Raw genomic sequence first — 21,350 nt, 5'->3', positions numbered from 1 at the left:
TCAAACTTTGCTTTTAATGTTGTTTTCTAATATAAATCTATGAAACTTTTTTTTTTTGTTATTTAGGTGCCCCAAGAAGACCTATTGGTTTTGTCACAGAGCACCGCGGAAGTGCATTTAACCAGGAAGTTCACGCCTCCTTCATTACCGTGACGCAAAAATATATCCGAAGCTCGTTTTGAGCCTGAATTTCCTGCTTAAAAGGCAAGCGCCACGGTCGCACAAGAAAATGCAGACCTTCTTTGAAGTTTGAATCAATTTTTGAGATTTATAGGACTGCCGGTAGTTGTATTGCTTTTTCAGTAAAGAGATTTTTTAGAGTAAACCACTTCTTAAATGTGATGAAAGTCCGCTAAGTGATTGAAGTTTTGGATTGTGCGATCCACGAGATATTTTCAAATTGCAAGTTCCGTATTTGAAATCACTAACTGTCACGGTAAAATGATTCCATAAAACAGTTTTTTATCGATTATTTTCCATTGTAAAATTTAGCACTGAGAAACTTTTGATGAAACTATTGGTTTGGGTTGCTTTACTTAAATGTTAATTCATTTTAAGAATGATTTGAGAATAGTAACTTAAAACTATTATGTAACGTGATTTCAATTAAAATTTTTACAATTGTTATAATTAAAAATTGATTTACTAACAAACGATTACATTTAGGAAACTGTCATGATCCCACTCTATATTAAAACTTGAAAAAAATCTTTTAAAAGTTTCGGTTCATTTCGGTTGCGGTTTGAACCGAAATTTCGGCCGAAACAGTAAAAGTAAAAAAATTGTTGAAGCAGAAATTTCGGTTTCGGTTTCGGCCGAAGCCGAAAGTTTCCGTTCACCATAGATAATTAATATTTAGTTTCACAAAATTCTAACTAACAGGTTAGCGTAAATCCTAACTGCAGACGATTCCAAATTTTTTTTAGTTAAATATATTATGATAGAGAATTTCATGCTCATCAAAAATTATATAAAAACATTGATCTCAATATCAACTATAGGTCGATGTGTTCTAGCTTGACGTTGATATAAAAAAAAAATATCACAAAAACGTTGTCATGTTAAACAGTAAAATATCAGAAGAGTATTCCCTATTTTTTACAAATCTATTTTATAACGTTATTGCACATCAAAATTAGTGATCGACCGAAATTGGAATTTTGCCGAAATTTCGGTTTAGGTTCATTTCGGTTGCGGCATTTCTCAACAGAAACCGAAACCGAAATTTCGGCAAAACTCTTACCGTAAGTAAGTCTTACCGTAAGTCTTAAAGTAAGAAATATCGTGTTTAAACAATGCTCTTTTGATATTTGTTTTATTAAGAGTTGATTTGTTTTTATAAATGAAATGATGTAAATTAATAATTAAGAATATAATGTAAAATGTTAACTTGTAATTAATTAAACAAATAATTTTTGAAATGTCAACAAAATTTTATTAAAACAAATTAAATTTTTTATAAAAACGCTACAATGTTTTCAACAAAATTTGTTACAGAAAAAAAAACGTTTACATTTTATATGAACGACGTTTATAGAATAAATTATAGAATTAAATTATAAGCGTTTATAATCATAAAATATGCATAATTTTATAAATTAAAAAAATAAATATATTAGATAGGTATATTAATATATTTAATATTTATATTAATATATAATATTTATATATAAAAAATTAATTAAAAATCTGTCAACAAAGTTAAACTTGAAAAAAATTAATTATTATTTTAATAATGCTTTTTGAATTACGGTTTTTGGTTTGAAGTTGAACCGAAATTTCGGTTTGAACCGAAACTTAAAAAACTACCGAAACCGAAATTTCGGTTTCGGTTAAAAGCAAAATTTCGGCCGAAACCGATCACTAATCAAAAAGTACTGGTTTCTATCAGCGTTGAAATAACTATTAAAAACAAAAATAAACAGCTTTTATTACGTAAAACTCTTTTTTTAAGTTTATTAATGACAATTCAGTCTTCTCACAAACTTACCGTGTGTAAGTACATTTTGCCGCGCATATCCTTAACTGTCAATCAATGTAAATTCAATTGTGTCTTGCCCCCAACGGTCAGTCATGCATGTTTATCACCCATCGCTTATTTCTAACGGTCAGTTAATGAATGTATAGTTTTGTATATAGTTGATGAATAAAATTTCTAGTGTCTTTTGCAAGATATTGGATGTTTTGGCAGAGAAAAAGCGACATGAGCAACTTAGTTACTTGGTTTGATTGTTGCGTCTCTCAAAATTGGAACACTATAATATCAAATAGTGTGCTACATTAAAAAATACTTAATTCCTAGTCATTTATATGTCCAGAAAGTGGATCATGCGCATAACTAAATTGAGAAGCTCTCAAGGATAGCTGCTTTTTATAGTCCACTTGGATTGATAAAGACCCTCAAACTACAAGTTAGTTTTTTTTTCTAACATTGCTGTGCTAAAATTATCTATCTATGATTGAAATAAACCTATGACTTATGCTAATGTCAAATTTGATGAAAAAATGTAACAGAAAAAATTCCGGCACTAGCCTATCAACTTCTAGAGTTTTGAATGTTAAACCAAAGATTTAAACTTGCATAATTTAAGGCTGTATTTTCTTTTGTGTCTCTCCAGGACCGAGATTACTAACCAGTTGTTCTTTGCCTATAAAATGACAGGGTGCGATGAAAAGCTTTTAAGCCATAATGTAATAGTTATTAAATATAATATAACGGTAGAACCTTGTTAGATAACATTGTAATTACCGTTTATTATACTATTGTTTCAGTTACAAAATTTAAAAGTAGTTAACTACTTCAATTACAAAATTTTAAAGTAGTTAAAATGTTTCTAACTACCGTTATAACCGCAGTTTTCTAACTATTTTATTATGACAAAGTTCTAACAGCATTTTGAGGATTTATTTTTCATTTTTTAGTTGCAGATAGTGATACCAGCGGCAAATGCTTATGGGTGAAAAATATTATCAATTGATACTAATAAATTTTTATGGTAGGAACGTAACTATTTTTAACATCGATTTACGCAAAACTACTCACGGATCAGTTAGAACTATGTAAAACCAACGTGACGATATAGCTGAATAATATCATTATTGGACATAAACAAATTAGTACCATCAGCATACATAATTGAATTTAATTTTGAAGATAAATTACAGAAGTCGTTCGTATGAATTAGAAATAGGAGAGGACCGAGGATTGAACCTTGTGGAACTCCACACAAAATGTTTAATGTACCAGAATCCCGGATTGACTACATACAGTTTTCGGTTAGTATGGTAACTTTTAACCCAATTAAATGTTTTTTTTGATAACAATAGTAATTTAACTTTTCTAAAAGTATGGAGTGATCTACTGTGTCAAATGCTTTTGACAGATCTTTAAATATTCCAAGTGTGAACTGATTTTTTTTCAAACCCGTTGGTTATTTCGTCAACTGACTCAATAATTGCACGCTCAGTTAAAGTATTTTTCTGGAAACCAAATTGCTTGGGGTAAAAGAGTTTGTTTTTTGCAAAATCCTATTCTAAATAACGCGTTCAAAAATTTTAGAGAAAACGGATAATACGGATATAGGTCTATAATTTAAGATATCGGAACTACGATTGCCGGGCCGTACAGTTAAATTTTTTAGGGAGGAGGGGGGGGGGGTCGTTTTTGTAAAAAAAAAGGCAGTTTTATAACACCAAACAAACATCTTACATAATTCACTTAATAAAATTTTCGTGAAACATAGCTATATTTGTGTAAACAATGTTTACATAAACGAATTTATTTTTCTGCGAATATTTTTTCTATTTTTATACTGCATAGGCTTATATGCAAGCTCCTTGTTAGAAATTTTTATTCAAAAACTATACTTTTTTTATACAATTTTCTAGGATGTAAAGTAAAAAATAACTTAATTAATTATTTAATTTAACAAACTGTGCAAAAAATCTTTTTTATAAGATTGTATAGTTTCAATATTGAAACTATTATATGGAAAAGTAAAACTTACAAGTTAATTGTTATGGGTAGCAAAAGTTTTTACATTTGAAAAAAAGAAGAATGCTGTTTGTGTATTGTGCAAGCTTGGGTTTGACAAAGAAAGTTATATCAATGTATATGGAAAAGGTCTCAAAACATTGATTCGATTAAGCGAAGAACGGAGTATGAATGGTCTATGCAGGTTAAAATTTGCCCATTATTTACGTCAGCAAAATAGGGAGGAAGTGGGTCTGAACTTTTTTGACAATTGTGACACTGGGGAGGGGGAGGTCAAGTATCAACAATGTTTTTTTTGTTTTTTTTTTGAATTTTATTACTCAAAAAACGTAAAATTAGGTTAAGTTTTAATTCTAAATTCAATTGTAACGTAGCTATAATTTGAGAAAGATTTTTGCATATTTTTAGTTTGCTTAGAGACTAGTTCCGACAGAACACGCATAATAGTTCCGACAGAACACGCATAATAGTACAACAGTACTAGTCCATCATAGCTGTAGAAGAAAGTTTGTGGATAGTCGTAAAGATCAATCATTATCTGTTTCAAGAAAGAAACTACGATCCTCATTTGAAGAGGTATTTGATTGGAAATCAAAATGTTTTCTTGGTACTAAAAAGGTAGATCACAAACATTCCCTGATTTCTAAAGTTGAGACCATACCATTGATTAAAAAAATGATTGAACGTTCATTGAATCGAGAGGATGATTGGGGAAATGCTGTACATTCTCGTTTGATGTCTTGTTATGATCTTGTAGCAGAAGAAGCTATTTATCATATTTCGTGTATGAACAACTTCAGGCTTAAAACTAAAAGCGACAACCAACGTGGACGCCCTTAGATCTCATTATGTTTGAAAATTTTGAGAAACTCTGTTTCTGGTTAGAAGAAGAAACTGACTGCGAACTTTAAACTCTTTCAGATGTGCACATTAAAATGAAAGAACTTAGTAATGGTTATCCGTGTTACTCGATGAAATCTTTAAAACGAAAATTACTTGAACATTATCGTGATCATATTTTTTTTGGAGAAATCTCTGGTCAATCTAATTTAGTTTGTTTCAGAGATATGGCTTCTTTTGTTATATCGAAATTTCAAAAAAAGAAAGATCACACTGAAAATGATATTATTTTTGCCGCTGCAAGTATAACTAAAAGCGAAATCAGAGAAATGAATGTCGATAAATCTGTATATCCGTCACTAGAGGATATGGGTGATATTGAATATGAACTCAAATTGGTTCCAAAGAGTTTACAGCTATTTCTAAGCTATTTAATTTCAGTTAAGCTTCGACAAATTAGTTTATGACAATGCATTGCTCAAGCTTCGCGACCAAGATCTATAATAGCACCAATTCCATTTGGAATTGGAGTAGATATTGATAAATCTTTTGGAACAAAATGGCTTGTGGATCACCTTTACAAATTTGGATTTTTAATTTCCTTCGATGAAGTTAAGTTGTTCAAGTTATCTGCTGCAGTTATTAGAGTAAATGCCGCGCAAGAACAAGAGCCGAACTTCCTACATTGGGTCGCTGATAATGTAGATCACAACATTCGAACATTGACCGGAAAAGGAACATTTCACGGAATGGGTTTAATATCAATATGTTCATCTTCTAAATGCAATTATGAAAGCATTACACGTTTGAAACACAAGCCTATTAAAAATTTATCTGATATAAAAATAACGCCTTATCACGAATCAAACTATCAGGGTTTATTAAATGTAAGTTTTAAACCAATAAAAGATATTGTATCTGAAGTATTCCGTACGACCGAAATGAATCTTGATCTTATTTGGCATGTGGCATGGTTTTTTAGTTCAAGAAATAATCCTCGCCCAAACTGGTCAGGTTATATGATGCATACTACATCACAATCAAAAACAGTTTATGAAAAAGCATCCATAAAATTTTTACCTATTTTTGACTTAAATTATTCAGATGAAACATGCATATATTCTACACTATTGTTCTTTATTGATGAAGCCAATAAATATAAAATAGTTACTCCCTGCGTTACGTTTGATCAGCCGTTATGGCAGAAAGCGTTTGGTGTTATAAAAGATCAAAACCTCAATATAGTATGTCGACGCGGAGGGTTTCACACAATGATGAGCTTTCTCGGTAGCATTGGAAAACTAATGGCAGGGACTGGCCCGGAAGAAGTTTTAGAACAAGTTTACTCTGAAGATACAGTAAAACATATGTTTAAAGGAAAAGCTGTTGCAAGAGCTTTAAGAGGTCACATGTTGGTCCAGAGTGCATTGATGAGTCATATTATAGATATTTTAGTTGACGAATCAAAACTAGATATATCCGGACTTGAATGCTCTTATAAAATCGCAATGCAAAATGGTATGAATGAGGAAGAGTTAATCAGACTTGTAATACAGATGCTTTCAAAAATATTGAATGTGCCATATTAACCTATACGGAAAAGAAGTCATATGAATCACGCACAGCAAAACTTTGGACCTTGTACATATACTATATTAGTATCATAAAGGAATTTTTAGTTGCAGAGAGAACTTGTGATACAACCATATTTGCTACTTTAAGACACAAGGCAGGATTTGATGGCTCAACAGGACAAAGTGTCTGTAAGCAAACAGTGTCTAAAGATGGTATCCGTAATATACAAATAGAAGAGTCATTGTTTTTAACTTGCATAGTACCACTTGACTTGAGCTCACAAAACCTTAAACCATCATCAACTCTGTATTGCCGCCCTTTGCGTTTTCAGTTTGAAAAAAAGTCTAAAGATATTATAATCTCTGAAGAAGCTCAACTAAAAGAAGAATGAAGGAATTTAAATTGTACAAAAATTATATTAAACAATGGAAAAGTACTTCAAGTAAAGCATGTGATTGAAATAACAATGATTGATGGAAAAGTACACACAGCTTTATCTGAGGCCACTTACTCAAGTCAGTGTTGCTCTATCTGTGGATGCTCACCAAAAGAGATGAACAACATTGATGCCAGCATAGGAAGAAATTACCAGGCAAAAGGCTTGCAGTATAGTTTATCTACACTGCATTGCTGGATTCGATGTTTTGAATGTTTTCTGCATATTGGTTACAAGTTGCCTATCAAAAAGTGGCAAGCAAGAACAGCAGAAGACAAAGCACAAGTTGCTGAAACAAAGTCTCACATCCAACAAGCTTTTCTTCAACAGATGGGCCTTGTTGTTGATCAACCAAAGTCTGGAGGATCTGGTATATCTAATGATGGCAATACTTCTCGACGAGCATTTACTGATGCCATTTCTTTTGCAAATATAACAGGTGTAAATAAGGAACTAATTTTAAAATTGCACATTATTTTGTCAAGCATATCAAGTGGCTATGAAATAAATACTGAAAAGTTTACCATGATGTGTACAGAAACTGCAAAGTTGTTTGTGAAACTGTACCCATGGTACTACATGCCACAAAGCCTCCACAAACTGCTGATCCACGGCCCAGCCATCATTAATAGAATCTTACTGCCAATTGGAATGATGAGTGAAGAAGCACAGGAGGCAACAAACAAATTTTTCAAACGGTTTCGTGAACGTCATGCTCAAAAAGCTTCAAGATGTATAACAAATGAGGACATTTTGAAAAGATTTCTATGCTCATCTGATCCTGTCATAGCATCTTTGAGGCAAACCTGCACTTCAAAAAAGAAAGACTTTCCTGTTGAGGTTTTGGAGTTATTATTATCAGGAGATAACATTGTAAATTTGTAAATACTTCATTTAAATATTTGCAGACATAGATGGTTGCCTTAAAGTTGTAAATTGTGTTTGAATGAGTTGATAAGACATGAAAGTATTTTTTTCATAAAATTGTGTACCTATTCAGATTTTTTTCATAAGATTGTGTACCTATTTTGAAATTTTTGATAAAGAAAACACTCTTCTTCTGAACAATAACAACGACCCGGACAAAATTTTTTATGAAAACAACTCATTTAAGTCTAATTACTACAGCATCGAAGAATTATCTTGTTTTATAAATGCGTCACAAAATACATTTTCAGCGCTGACATTAAATATACGCAGCATGAGTAAAAACTTTGAAAACTTTAAAGATATGCTAAAAGACATAAGTCACGAATTTACGGTAATATGCCTTATAGAAACATGGTGCAAAGACGAAAATACCATAAACTCAAATTTTCAATTACAAGGATATAAAGCTCTCCATCAAACTCGTAGTACAGGTACTGGCGGAGGAATATGTTTCTACATACATAATACAATACACTTTAAAAAAGAAGAAAGCCTCAGCATACTGAACGCAAACTGTGAACTTTTCACGGTTGAATTAACAAACCAAAATAAAGCAAATGCGTATATAACTGGCTTATATAGGCCACCAGATGGCAATATAAAATCTTTTAAAAAACATATAATTCTGTACCTAAAACTGGCTAAAAATAAGCGCTTATATATAATGGGAGATACTAATTTGGATCTTTTAAAAATAAAAACTAATAGCAATGTCAAATGCTTTTTAAATAATCTCTTACAGTACGGCGTAGAACCCTTAATAAATAAGCCGACTCGATTAACTCTCCAAACCGCTACCCTCATCAATAACATATTTACAAATAATACTATAAAATTTAACATTCAAAGCGGAATAATAAAATCTGACATAAGTGACCATTTTCCAATATTTTTTCTACTTAACAATTTCAACAACAAAAAAGAAAACAAAACAATGATTATAACAAAAAGGCAAATAAATCAAACAAATTTAACAAAGTTCCGAAGCAACTTAGCAATGGAAAACTGGGATCAGGTTGTTAATTGCAAAAATACTAACACAGCTTACAATATTTTTAAACTCACTTTTGCAAGTTTGTACAAAAAAGCGTTTCCGAAGCTTGAACAGTTAACTAAACTCAAAAACCTTAAAAGTCCTTGGATGACAAAAGGTCTTATTAAATCTTCAAAAAAAAAAAAAAACTTTATGAAAAGTTTTTGAAAAAAAAGACTTATAAAAACGAAATTTAATGCTTTTTTAATTTTTCAAAAATCTATTTGAAAAATTAAAAAAGCATTCAAAAAAAAACTATTATTGCAATTTATTAGAAAACTTTTGCGGTAACACAAAAAAAACATGGGGCGTAATTAAAGAGGTAACAGGGGAAAAAAAGATACCACCAAAGTATTCCCGCAATACTTAAAAACAGATGAGAATGATACAGTAGCCAATAAGGCAATAGATATTGCAGAGAAATTTAATAATTATTTCATAAAAATTGGGGAAAAACTAGCTAATAAAATAACTTCTGGAAAAAAATGTTATAAATCGTATTTAGAAAAAAAAACGTCAGTTATGAACGAGCTTGATGTAATTCCGGATGAGCTTAAAAATGCATTTAATACCTTACAACAAAACAAAAGTCCAGGTCTAGATGACATTAGCGTGAACGTTGTAAAAAAATGTCTACGATATCATTGAATACCCCCTTCTGCATATCTGTAATCTGTCTTTCAAAAATGGGGTATTCCCTGATCAGCTAAAGCTAGCAAAAGTTGTTCCTATATTTAAAAGCGGAGATGATTCTATAGCTTCTAACTACAGGCCTATTTCTATTTTATCATGCAATTCAAAAATATTCGAGCGCATAATGCACAATAGACTTTACAACTACCTGTTAAACCACCACATGCTTAATAATAACCAATATGGTTTTCAAAAACACCATTCAACAGAACACGCTATAGCCAAACTTGTCAACGAAATTTTAAATGGGTTTGACAACAATAAATACAGACTTGGGGTTTTTCTCGATCTTTCAAAATCGTTTGACACAGTTGACCATGAGATTCTTCTTTATAAACTGTATAATTATGGAATAAGAAATAACAATTTAAAATGGTTTCGCTCTTACCTTAATAATCGGAAACAAGCTTTATCATATGACAACACTGTAATACGACTTGAAAACATTACTTGTGGGGTCCCACAAGGATCAATTCTTGGTCCATTGTTATTCCTTGTTTACATTAACCATATCTATTTATCTTCTAACATACTTAACTTTGTCCTTTATGCTGATGATACGCAAGTATTCTTTAGCCACACAAACATTAGCCTATTATTTAACACTGTTAATCAAGAACTTGAGAACCTGAACGAATAGTTTAAGGCTAACAAACTCTCTTTAAATGTCGAAAAAAGTAAATATATTCTTTTTACAAAATTATCAAAATCTGAAACCCTCCCCTAAAAACTAACTGATTTACTAATTGATAAAACAAAACTTAAACGAGAATACTCAATCAAGTTTTTAGGCGTAATTCTTAATGAACATATTAGCTGGAGTAATCATATCAAAGTAATAGAAAATAAAATATCTAAAATTATTGGTATTATGTATAAAACAAAACATCTTTGGTCCGGTCGAAACTTTAATGTTATATTTTTATGTTGTAAAAACATTGTAAAAGCTTATTTTTTTAATGACGAAAATAAATAAATAAATATTAAAAACAGTAAAATGTAGTTTTTTAATGTTTATTCTGTGGATTGTGTTTGAATTGATAAGATGTGAAAAAATACATTTTATTTATTTTTGCTATATTTATAATTATTAAGAAAAAGAAATTAATAAAATCATTTTTTTAGTCACAAATATGTTTAGAAGCTCTAAGTATGTTATTTATATCAAATTTAATAATATTTAATAAAAAAATAATTTTGGCACAAAAATGGGCATTCTGACCCACTGTGCAGCTGCTCGTTTCCTAATTTGGTTAGGCATGTTAACTCTATCGTTTGCTTTTAAAAGTGAATTACTATTAGAATTGTATAAACTCTTACGAATACGGTATAAACTCTTGAGAGACTAATTTTCATTTTTCGTTTACAAAAGACTTCACAATGACTTGTATTGACGCCTTACGTTTGTGAAACAATAAAGTAAAAATTGGTTCATGAGAATGATTAATAAAAATCAAATAATTATCATAAAAATTTTGATTAAATATATTGACTTTTTTTTTTTTTTTTTAAACATCTTCGCTTCCAACAAGGCTGCAAACAGCCACTAATTAAAGTTGGAAGTTACTGAAAGAGAAAAGATGAAGATTGTAGAGCAAGATAACGATTGACGGACGACTTAAAAGATTGCAAATTATATGAATCAGAAAAGCAAGATGAAGGAAGCGAATTCCAAAGAACTAATGTTCGAGGAAAAAAACTGGACAAATAAGCGTTTTTGGAGCACTTAGGAACAGTCACAGAAGAAGGATGACACTTAATTGAATGACGAGTAACACGAGAATAAATTTTAGTAGATGGCACAAGAGACGCTAGCTCTTTAGAGCAGTGCCCATTATAGTATTTGTAGAACAAAGAAAGAGAAGCAACATTACGGCGATGTGATAATGGTTGCAGGTTGGCTGCAAGAGCAGATCCAACTATGTTTACAATGCGTTTTTGCACCTTGTCTAAAAGAGAAAGGGCATCATTAGAAGATCCACCCCAGATATGGCAACAGTATACCATACAAAGCCGGATTTGAGATTTATAGAGACAGAGAATAGAATCCGAAGTAAGAAAGTGACGAGCTCGATAAAGAGATGCAACCTTAGCAGATGCTAATTTTGCAACTGATTTGATGTATGGTTTCCAAGAAAGATTGGAAGTAAGAGTTAATCCTAGAAGATGAATAGTAGGTGATTCATCGAGTACATCACCGTTCATAAATATAGGAAGATCTAAATTATTGCGATAACGATTGGCTGAAAAAAATTGAGTTTTATCTGAATTAAAGTTCACCAGCCACTGTGAGCCCCATGCTGTAGCAGAAGTGAGATCCTTTTCAAGCTCAAATGCCCCCTCCAAGCAATCAGAGGGTGTTGGTTTCTTATCACGACAAGAATAAATGGTAGTATCATCAGCAAACAATGCCACCTTAGATGTGAGAATATCTGGAAGATCGTTAATGTAAATTAAAAAGAGTATAGGGCCAAGGATAGAACCTTGAGGAACCCCTGAAGTTACAGAATAAGAAGAAGAGTGTTGTCCATCGAGGACAACTTTTATGCTACGATTGGAAAGGAAGGATTCAATGATCTTAAAGATGTTGCCGGATACACCATAAGAAGAAAGCTTATGGAGAAGACCAGCATGCCAAACTTTATCAAAAGCTTTTGAAATGTCAAGAGCGATGGCCTTAACCTCTCCACCTTCATCTAATGCACGATAAAACCTGTCAGTTATTATTGTTAGCAAATCAGCTGTAGAACGAGAAGATCGAAATCCATATTGATGGTCAGAAAGTAAGTTATTAGATTCAAGATGAGAAATTAAGTGCTTGTTAAATAAAGATTCAAAAACCTTGCTTATGATAGGAAGAAGACTAATGGGACGGTAGTTAGACGAATCAGATCGCTCTCCAAAATTTTTGAAGATAGGGGTAAGAGATACCGCTTTCCAGCAGGCTAGAAAACAAGACTCTGATAAGCACTTGTTGAATAGTTTTGAGAGTATAGATGACAGCTCCGGAGAACACTTCTGCAAGACAATAACAGGTATGTTGTCCGGGCCACAAGCTGTAGAAGAATCTAGGCAGGAAATCACTTTAGATACAGATGCTGGAGTGATATGAATGTCAAGCAATGGATCAACCTGTTTGTTGGCAATATCAGGTAGAAAGCAACTAGTGGAATCAAGAGATGATATTGATGAAAAGTTTTTAGCAAACAATTCGGCTTTGTCTTTAGGTGAGGTGACAAAGTCTGAACCATACAAGAGTGGTGGAATTATAGATTTGCCCTTATTATTGATATTATTAAAGATTCTCCAGAAGTCACGAGAGCCTAATTTTTGAGATGAGATACGAGATTTTATGACCTGAGAATAGCGGGTTTTGGCGTTAGACTAAATCTTTTTACAATCGTTTCTAGTAGTAATAAACAGACGTCTGTTTTCTGGAAAATTGTTTTGCTGATAAATATAAAAGTAACGGTTTCAATTGGCAATCGCAGCAGCAGTGTGAGGAAAACCATGGAGAAGAGTGGGGCTTGACCTGGAATTGTCAAGAGGAAATAAAAGATTCCATGCAAGCCTGAATCCACGAAGTTATGTAAGAAGCACATTTGCCGACAGGAAGACAAAAGATTTCTACCCAAGGACCATCACGAAGAAAATCACGGAAAGAATCCCAGTCAGCTTTTTTTTGTAGTTGTAAGAGGTTCGATAATAGGGGGATTTAGGTGATGAAGAAGAATGAGAAATTAGTTTTAGAGAGATCAAACTGTGATCAGAGGAACCTAAGGGTGAATATGGAGAAACTGAGCACTGATTAGGATCAGAAACAAGACATAAGTCGAGTAGAGAAGGTAGATGATTCGGATTGTCAGGAAAGCGAGTTGGAAAGTTGACTATTTGAGTTAGGGATTGAGAAAGGCAAAAGTTGTGGGCTTTAATGCCTGCAGAGTCACTGACACTAGAGCCAAGCCATTCAGTGTGATGAGCATTAGAGTCACCGACAATAACTATATTAGCTGATGGATAGAGAGAGAGGGCTTGGTCAATATGATCAGAAATAATGTCAAAAAGAGTGCAGTCTTGAGATGAAGGAGAGAAATATAGAACAAAGAGAAAGGCAATAGAGTGAAGTGGTGCTAAACGAAAGCACATGAAAGAATAGTCTGTGAATTCAAACCTAGTTTCACGACAAATGGGTGAATTCTTACGAATGTAAATGCCCAGGCCAAGCATGTGACTATTGGAGTCTTTACGAATTAGAGGAAGATAACCATCAACACTAAGATCACAAGATGGGACAGGCGAACTCAAGTTAGTCTCACAAAGAGCAAGTAGGTCTGGTGAACTTTGCAAGAGATAAGACTTAACAGAAAAAAAAGTTCGAAGACCACAAGTATTAGTGAATGATAGGTTTAGAGAACTTGGTGGTGATAATTGTTTTTTGTGTTTTATAGTTTTTGGTACTTTATTCATTTTTAAATTTGTTGAAGAACTTAACTCAAAGCATAGATAGTACTCAGAACACTGTTTAATAGCCCAAGCAATTGCCACATTGCTATTAATAAACCCTAAGCCGTAACAAAGGGCTTCAAATGTGGCCTTGGCAAATCACACCAAAAGTACAAACAGGGACACGATCCATGCGCAACATGGTACTGTTAATACTTTGATATTTTTCAGCTGCTGATGGAATCAGCCTCTCTGAGAGCTACCACAGAGTTCGGGAAACCTGACTACCAGCCGGTCTCAGAACCATAAAACTGAGTTTTAGAGCTGTACCCTTATTAGGAGATAATAGAATGAGTTGCTTAGTCATAAAAACAGTGACACAAGCATGCCCATGCATTGAGTCAAGAAGATCCAGCATTCAACATCCTAAACTGGAAACAATGTATTAAAAATACATCTGCGCTAGCCTAATAGATGAAGAAGGGGTGCGAAGCTGGTCAACAGATAGAATCTATTTACCCCTTAAGTCTTTGCCTAGGAGGTCTTCTACAAGACAGTAGCCGGATGCATTTAACATCTGCCCAAGATGAGTATTTTTATCGAGACACCATCTCTAGCCTTTACTCAACCAAGAGCCCCAAGGCAGGGGGTGTTTTAAATTGGAGTTGGCATCTCCTAGCCTTTGCCTAAAAAGGCGTATCCTACAAGGCAGCAGGACATGAAGCAGATTGTACTGGGTTACATGTTACCAGTAGCAGGATAACCTGATCTGACTCTGACTTCGAAAAGAGTCTAAAAATAATTTTTGGCGTTAAATTAAAAAATGGTACTTTGCCACGGTACGGGCCTGAATTGCCTTTATAAATTGGGTAGACTTGAGCTACTTTTAATATATCAGGAAATTATTTATAAAAATTACTTAAAAAATTCTTCATTTATTAAAAGTTTAAGAATATAAAACAAAAGCTTGTTTTTTTTGTTTGAAATTGCTATATTAGCTAATATTCCATCAAACCCTGGAGATTTATTTGTTTTATCAACTTTACATTCAGTAATTTTTTTACTATACAATTGTTTTTTTTGCATTTTTGAGTAAGCATCGATAAAAGTATTTATAGTTTTTGTATTTTTTTTCGTTTTCATAATACTCCTAGTTTTGAGAAATTTGCTATAGAGTTTTTGCTTTACTTTTGAACGTTTTACAAGAGTTTTGTTAATCCAAAGGTTTGCAATTGTTTTCGTTTCTATTATTTCATATAGAAATGTTTCATTATACATATTTAAAAACTTATTGAAAAAGGCATTACATGCTTCATTAGTATTATGACTTTCATAGACCCTTTTTCATTTCTCTTCATTTCTTTATTTATTTTGCAGACAGTAAACTGATTGTTGAGACGTAGTTCTCGTTTTGTATTCTTTTTTCTTTTATTTTTAACAGCTGAATTTTTAAATTAAGTTAACGGGGGTGGATGATAAGACCTTGTCATACGCCAGTTCCATTTTATTTTTGTAGTAAATACATTGTAAAGCTTATTTAAATGACAATATAAATGAATAAAAAAAAAAAAATAAACTACATTAATTGCATTTGATTTTTTTAATTTAATTGATTTTTAATATAAACTAATTAAACTTTAGATTTATTTTAAAAATGTTGCTCGATAAAAACTTTCTTTGTTCTGAATACAACAATAAACTATAAACAATATTTCATTCTTTTCCTAAGACTAGAAAGAAACTTAAATAAAACCAATTTTTTCTTACAATTTATTTTTTTGTTGAATAAAAAGTATTTTCAAGAATAAATACTTTTTTGCTTACTTGTTTTTTTATAGCATAGTTATTGCACAAGTTCATAAATTACGTAACACGATATTTAACTAATAGACAAAAGTAAAAGTATTAAAAGTTTTCCCTCGCAGAGTCTTTAATTCAACCAAGTATATAAACAACCATTTAAGTCCAGCGAAAGGGGTCGTTCATAAATAACGTACTTTCCCCCCTCCCCCCCCCCACATTTTGCAATACGCTTTTTTGAGTACCCTCCACCTCCCTAAAACATCGAAAAAAAATTGGGATTTAATCCAAACATAAATTAAAAATTGAAAAAAATTAGGATTTAATCCTCAGATTAAAAAATTTATATTAAAACTTAAGTTTCAATGAGAGAAATAACTCCTCAATATTTCATCAAAGCTAGTAAAACGGTTCTGTAAAAAAAGACCATTCTGAAAAATTGCAATACAAAATAAAAAAAAAAGGTATAAATTTCTACCTTTAAGGTATATTACCTCAGTGGGCATGCGTCGTTAAGGACGCCCCCCGAGACGCGTGCCCACTGGGACATACCATATCCCTTTAAGGTAAAAAATTATACAAAAATATGAATATGTGGTGTAATTTGTTACCTTAAGGGTATAAGTTCTATCTTAAAAGCAATGGTTTTTAAGAATATAATATAATTAATCTTTAAGAATAGGATATGTCTATATAGGATGTGATATACCTTTAAAATTATTTCTACCTGTTTTTTTAGAGCTTTTGAAAAAAATTGATTTTTCATAATCTGTAATCTTAATATGTTTTTAAGAATGTCCCACACACTCAATTTTTATTATTTACTCGTCGAAAGCTTATAGGCTGCGTGAATAAAAAAAAAGCAATTGCTTTTACTCAGTAATTGGTCAGTTTTACGTGAATAAAAACTTCAGCAGTTTTAAAGAAATTTTTATTCACGTTAAGTTAAGCATAAAAACTACACGACTATATTTTTACAAGACTTTGTTTATTGTAGCATACGTGGCTCGTAGATTTTTAGATATAGACAGCTGTGGAGCTAGCATATTCTAATTTACCAATTTCTTGTATTTTTGTACCTAGAGATACTAAGGTATTTACAGTAATATCACTACTAATAGACATCATCATTTTTATTATTCACAACAAGAGAACATAATATCTTCAATTCGATCTAACTTTTATGTACACATTACCTGCAATAACGTTATAATTTACAGATTTTCTGACTGGAAAACATCCCAATCAAAACGTTTTCTTATAGCAATCTTGCTCGGAGCTTTTACTTTGCACTTTTTTTGTCATGTCTAGCTAAATAATTACCTCCTTTGTAAATATTTTTCATGTCTAGCTAAATAATTACCTCCTTTGTAAATATTTTTCATGTCTAGCTAAATAATTACCTCCTTTGTAAATATTTTTCATGTCTAGCTAAATAATTACCTCCTTTGTAAATATTTTTCTGATCTCGTTTGCTTATGTGTTTTTTTACAACAAAAAAAGATATTGTTATTTAAACTAAAAATAACTTAAATCTAAGATTCTTTTTTATGATTGTATGTATTAATGTAAACTTTTTTAAAATTTACATTAATACAAACTTAAAATTTTCCAGCTATATTAGCAGTTTTTGAACTGTCCCTTAAAATGACATTTAAAATTATTTATTACAGTTCTATTTAAAGGACATTTTCCTTTTTCTATCAATAATGATAAGTCTTTTAAAACACCACATCATCCTAGACCTTATGACGTTAAATTTCAAAGAATATTTAAATACTAAAGAACAAAAGTTAAATAAAGACGAAAAGCGAAGAAAATAATTCTTCACATTTCCTGCTTTTATATATTATGCATGAGTTAAAGATTGCGTTTTAACAAACACTTATTTTTTTATTATTTATACGAAAATATTTTTCATGTTGTTGTGGTGCATGTAAAAGATTAAATGTTTGATAAAAATATAGAAAAACAATTTTTGAGCTTTTTCAGCTATTCTTGTTTATTACTAAAACAAAATTTTAAAAATATTACTTTTTGTGACTCAACAGAAAACCTTTATAATAATCTCTGCATAAAAATAATAAGAAACATTATATATAGACCTATTCAAAGAATAATCGGTAACTCAGTTAACTTAAATAAATAATGGCGATTTTCAAAACGTTTACATCAAGGCATAACTTATAAGCAACAACAACAAAAAACGTGTACACCTGCCGTTTGAAATCAAAGTAAGATCGTTAAACCGATCACGCACAAGTGCAACCGTGGCCAAATAGCCTTAACAATCCTTATACAAAATAACATTACGTGTAACATACGTGTGTCATGTATCATTAAAAAGCTTATCGCACGTGCAATCTTTGGATTTTCAGTACGTGCTATTTCGTTGTTACATCAAATGAAACGAAATCACATTAGAAAAACAAAAACCAGCATTGGTTTTATAAGTATTTACTTCATTTCATCTTCTTTTCCCGACTTTACACTATCTGTCAAAAAATTATAGCAAGTTAGGCAAAAAAACAACAACAACAAACAAAAAATTATAATTAAAATTTGAATATTAAAAAAATTGCATATGTTTAATAAATATAAGGAGTTAAAAACTATAAAAAACCTACTAAAATATGGATGATCCATGGCTTCACGCGCAGTTAATCGTTTCTATAAACAAAGCAAAAGAATAGATTTTACTTATAAAATAAAAAAATGATTTATCATAAGATATCAAAAAAAATGAGATTTAAAAGCATATGACGCAAACTTACATTATGATCGTATACTAAAACTTTATCTAGAAGGTCTATTGCGTCAGCGCTTACCAAATGATGATTTTCATTATTTACAAAACGTTCCCAACGTTTCTTCGAGTGTCTAAAATAAAGATAAAATTATGAACAATCCAAAATTAGAGAAATGAAGTTTTACTAAGAATATATTTTTTACCTTCCTCCTAACTTATCTTTAATTCGTAAATCCAACTCGATTTTATACTTTTCAATGTAATCAAACAAATCCTCTGTACCAAGAACTTTTACAATTCGCACTAACTAAAATAAAAAGTTTATTTTAAATTTTTAAAAGATTTGTCAACAAGAAATATGTTTGTTACACAAAAAGTCTAAGAACCTGATCTGTGTTGTCATGGCCATGAAAAAATGGTTCTTTACGGAAAAGCTATAAATAGAACAAATTAGTAATAAAAAAAAAATTAAATAAACAACACATCAGATTTTCTAGATAATGAAATACACACCCGAGGGTGCGCTCAAACATACATGCATGCACACAAACACCTTAACTAACTTACCATACTAGCAAACATACATCCAAAACTCCATAGATCTAATGAATAATCGTATTCTTGAAAATCTAAAAGAAGTTCAGGTCCTTTAAAATATCGAGATGCTACTCGCACATTGTACTCTTGGGAAGGATGATAAAACTCTGCTAGTCCCCAGTCAATAAGTCGTAGTTTTTTCTGTTCGTGATCAATCATTACATTATGAGGTTTGACGTCGCGATGTGCTATCCCCATACTATGACAGTGATCTAAGGCCTGATAAAAAAAAACATTAAATATAGCAACAGTAATCTAAGCCTTAACAAAAAACATTGAATCTAAAATATAGTTTTGTAAATAAAATACCTTTAGGAGCTCATACAAATAAAATTTAATGTCTTCTGATGTAAACTGTTGATATAGTTGCTATGGTTATAAGAAATATTAATCAACAACTTAACTATATATAATTTTATTAAAAAAATCAATCATTTAAATAAATAATAATAATACCTTAAAATCTATGTTGTTAACATATTCAAACACTAAAGCTGGCGTTCTCGACTACAAAGTTTAATTTACACCATATGTAAATTGATAAATATATTTTTAAAAATACAAAGTTTTTGAATATAGTAATGACTATAGTATATAATGCTTGATTTTTTAATCGATAAGTTTATTATAATAAATACAAAGTTTTTGCTTACAACAGGATCTTTTACTACATCTAACAACGTAATGATGTTTGGAACACCTCGTAAATTTTCTAATATCTTTATTTCCCGCTTTATTTTCTTCTTTTTTACTGGCTAAAAAAACACAACCAAATTAAATTGTTTAAAAAACTATTTTCTATAAATTGAAAAAAACATAATTTACCTTCAGTATTTTAATGACAACTTTGTCATTGTTGACAATGCTAACCCCTTCAAATACTTCTGAATATTTTCCTCGACCTAACTTTCTCACTAGTTGATAATTATCTTGCTGACTAGAAAAACAAACATCAAGATATAATGAATAATATAACTAAAAACAAAACCACTGTAATGACTGAAAAGAAAAAAAACTATAATCAGATGTAAAAAATTTAGCATACAAATAATTTTAAAAAAATTGCTGCATTCCAAAACATTCTGTATATTTGTAATAATTTAAGGTTTCAAAGTTAAAAACGTTTACCCCCATTCAATAACATGAGCTTCATAATCCCAATACTCTCTTGGTTTTTGCGTATTGACATCAGCATATACTCTGGCTAAACTACGTTTTTCAGACATTTTTTAACTTGTTTTAGTGACTAAACAGAACACTGATAAATGAAAAAACCTAACCAATAGCTTAAGAAACCGTAAAAAAAAAAAAAATATATCTTCATAATTTTAATAAACCATATACGCTTTTATTTCATGAAAAAAACACAAATAACAAAACATGACCGTCTAAAACAAAAACACCCGAATAAAATATAATATAACCGCCTAAACTACGCTATAAACAAACAAAATAATTATTTTTAAATAAATTACGAAAAATTTATCACCAATTTTGGTTTAAACTTTTAATAAAACCATTAAATTTTTTTTTTTTGTGAAGTTGAATAAAAATTAAGAGCAATTTTACTATAAAATTGTCTCTCTGTTTATATATTTTGATAAAAAAATACTAAGTAACCAAGTCATTCAATCTCTCAATATGATTTCAAAAACTGAATCACAAAACTTCGGAATCTGCTTAAGAGTACATTTATAATTAATGTATATTTGCAATCGCATACTAAAATGACTTCCATACATTTTAAAATGAATTATAATAAAAGAGCAATGTATAATTAATATGGTTTAATTTTATATTTATATACATACACACAGATATATATATATATATATATATATATATATATATATATATATATATATATATATATATATATATTAAAAAAAATTTATATCAAAATTAAAAATATCATTTTATTTTAAAAAAATTTTTATATAAAAATACCTTGCTTATATAAAACCTTGCTTATATAAAAAGTTGTTGATATTTTGGCTTATAGGTCCTTACTTTTAGCAAAAGCACATATTCATAGTTTAAATGAGAAAAAACCATAATAGAGCTGAATTTTTATTCAAAAATATTCTTAAAGCTCAAAAGTATGCAGGTAACAGCTTATATATTGTGACTTATTTATCCTATATTTATAGGCATACTTTTTATGCCTATAAATGTAGGATAAATAAACATGTATTTTAACCAAGTAATAAATCCATATTTATGTGGACATATGTTTTGTCTCATACATTACTATTTTTGT

The 21,350-nt window shown here is 30.5% G+C and overlaps 1 protein-coding gene across 1 annotated transcript; it reads right to left on the bottom strand.

Moving 5' to 3' along the window:
• Positions 1-17,719: 17,719 nt before the first annotated feature.
• On the bottom strand, positions 17,720-20,638 carry LOC100199376 (casein kinase II subunit alpha). The gene is made up of 11 exons (XM_065820577.1): positions 20,219-20,638; positions 19,916-20,027; positions 19,744-19,845; positions 19,547-19,597; positions 19,400-19,459; positions 19,061-19,309; positions 18,880-18,927; positions 18,697-18,800; positions 18,519-18,624; positions 18,372-18,414; positions 17,720-18,239 (listed from the first exon to the last, which is right to left on the bottom strand). The coding sequence occupies exons 1-11, from the start codon at positions 20,314-20,316 to the stop codon at positions 18,202-18,204; spliced, it is 1,011 nt and encodes a 336-aa protein (XP_065676649.1). The 5' UTR covers positions 20,317-20,638; the 3' UTR covers positions 17,720-18,201.
• Positions 20,639-21,350: the final 712 nt, after the last annotated feature.

The sequence above is a fragment of the Hydra vulgaris genome, chromosome 15 (assembly GCF_038396675.1).
Source record: "Hydra vulgaris chromosome 15, alternate assembly HydraT2T_AEP".
Lineage (NCBI taxonomy): Eukaryota > Metazoa > Cnidaria > Hydrozoa > Anthoathecata > Hydridae > Hydra > Hydra vulgaris.
This window is presented reverse-complemented; position numbering and strand designations above follow the sequence as displayed.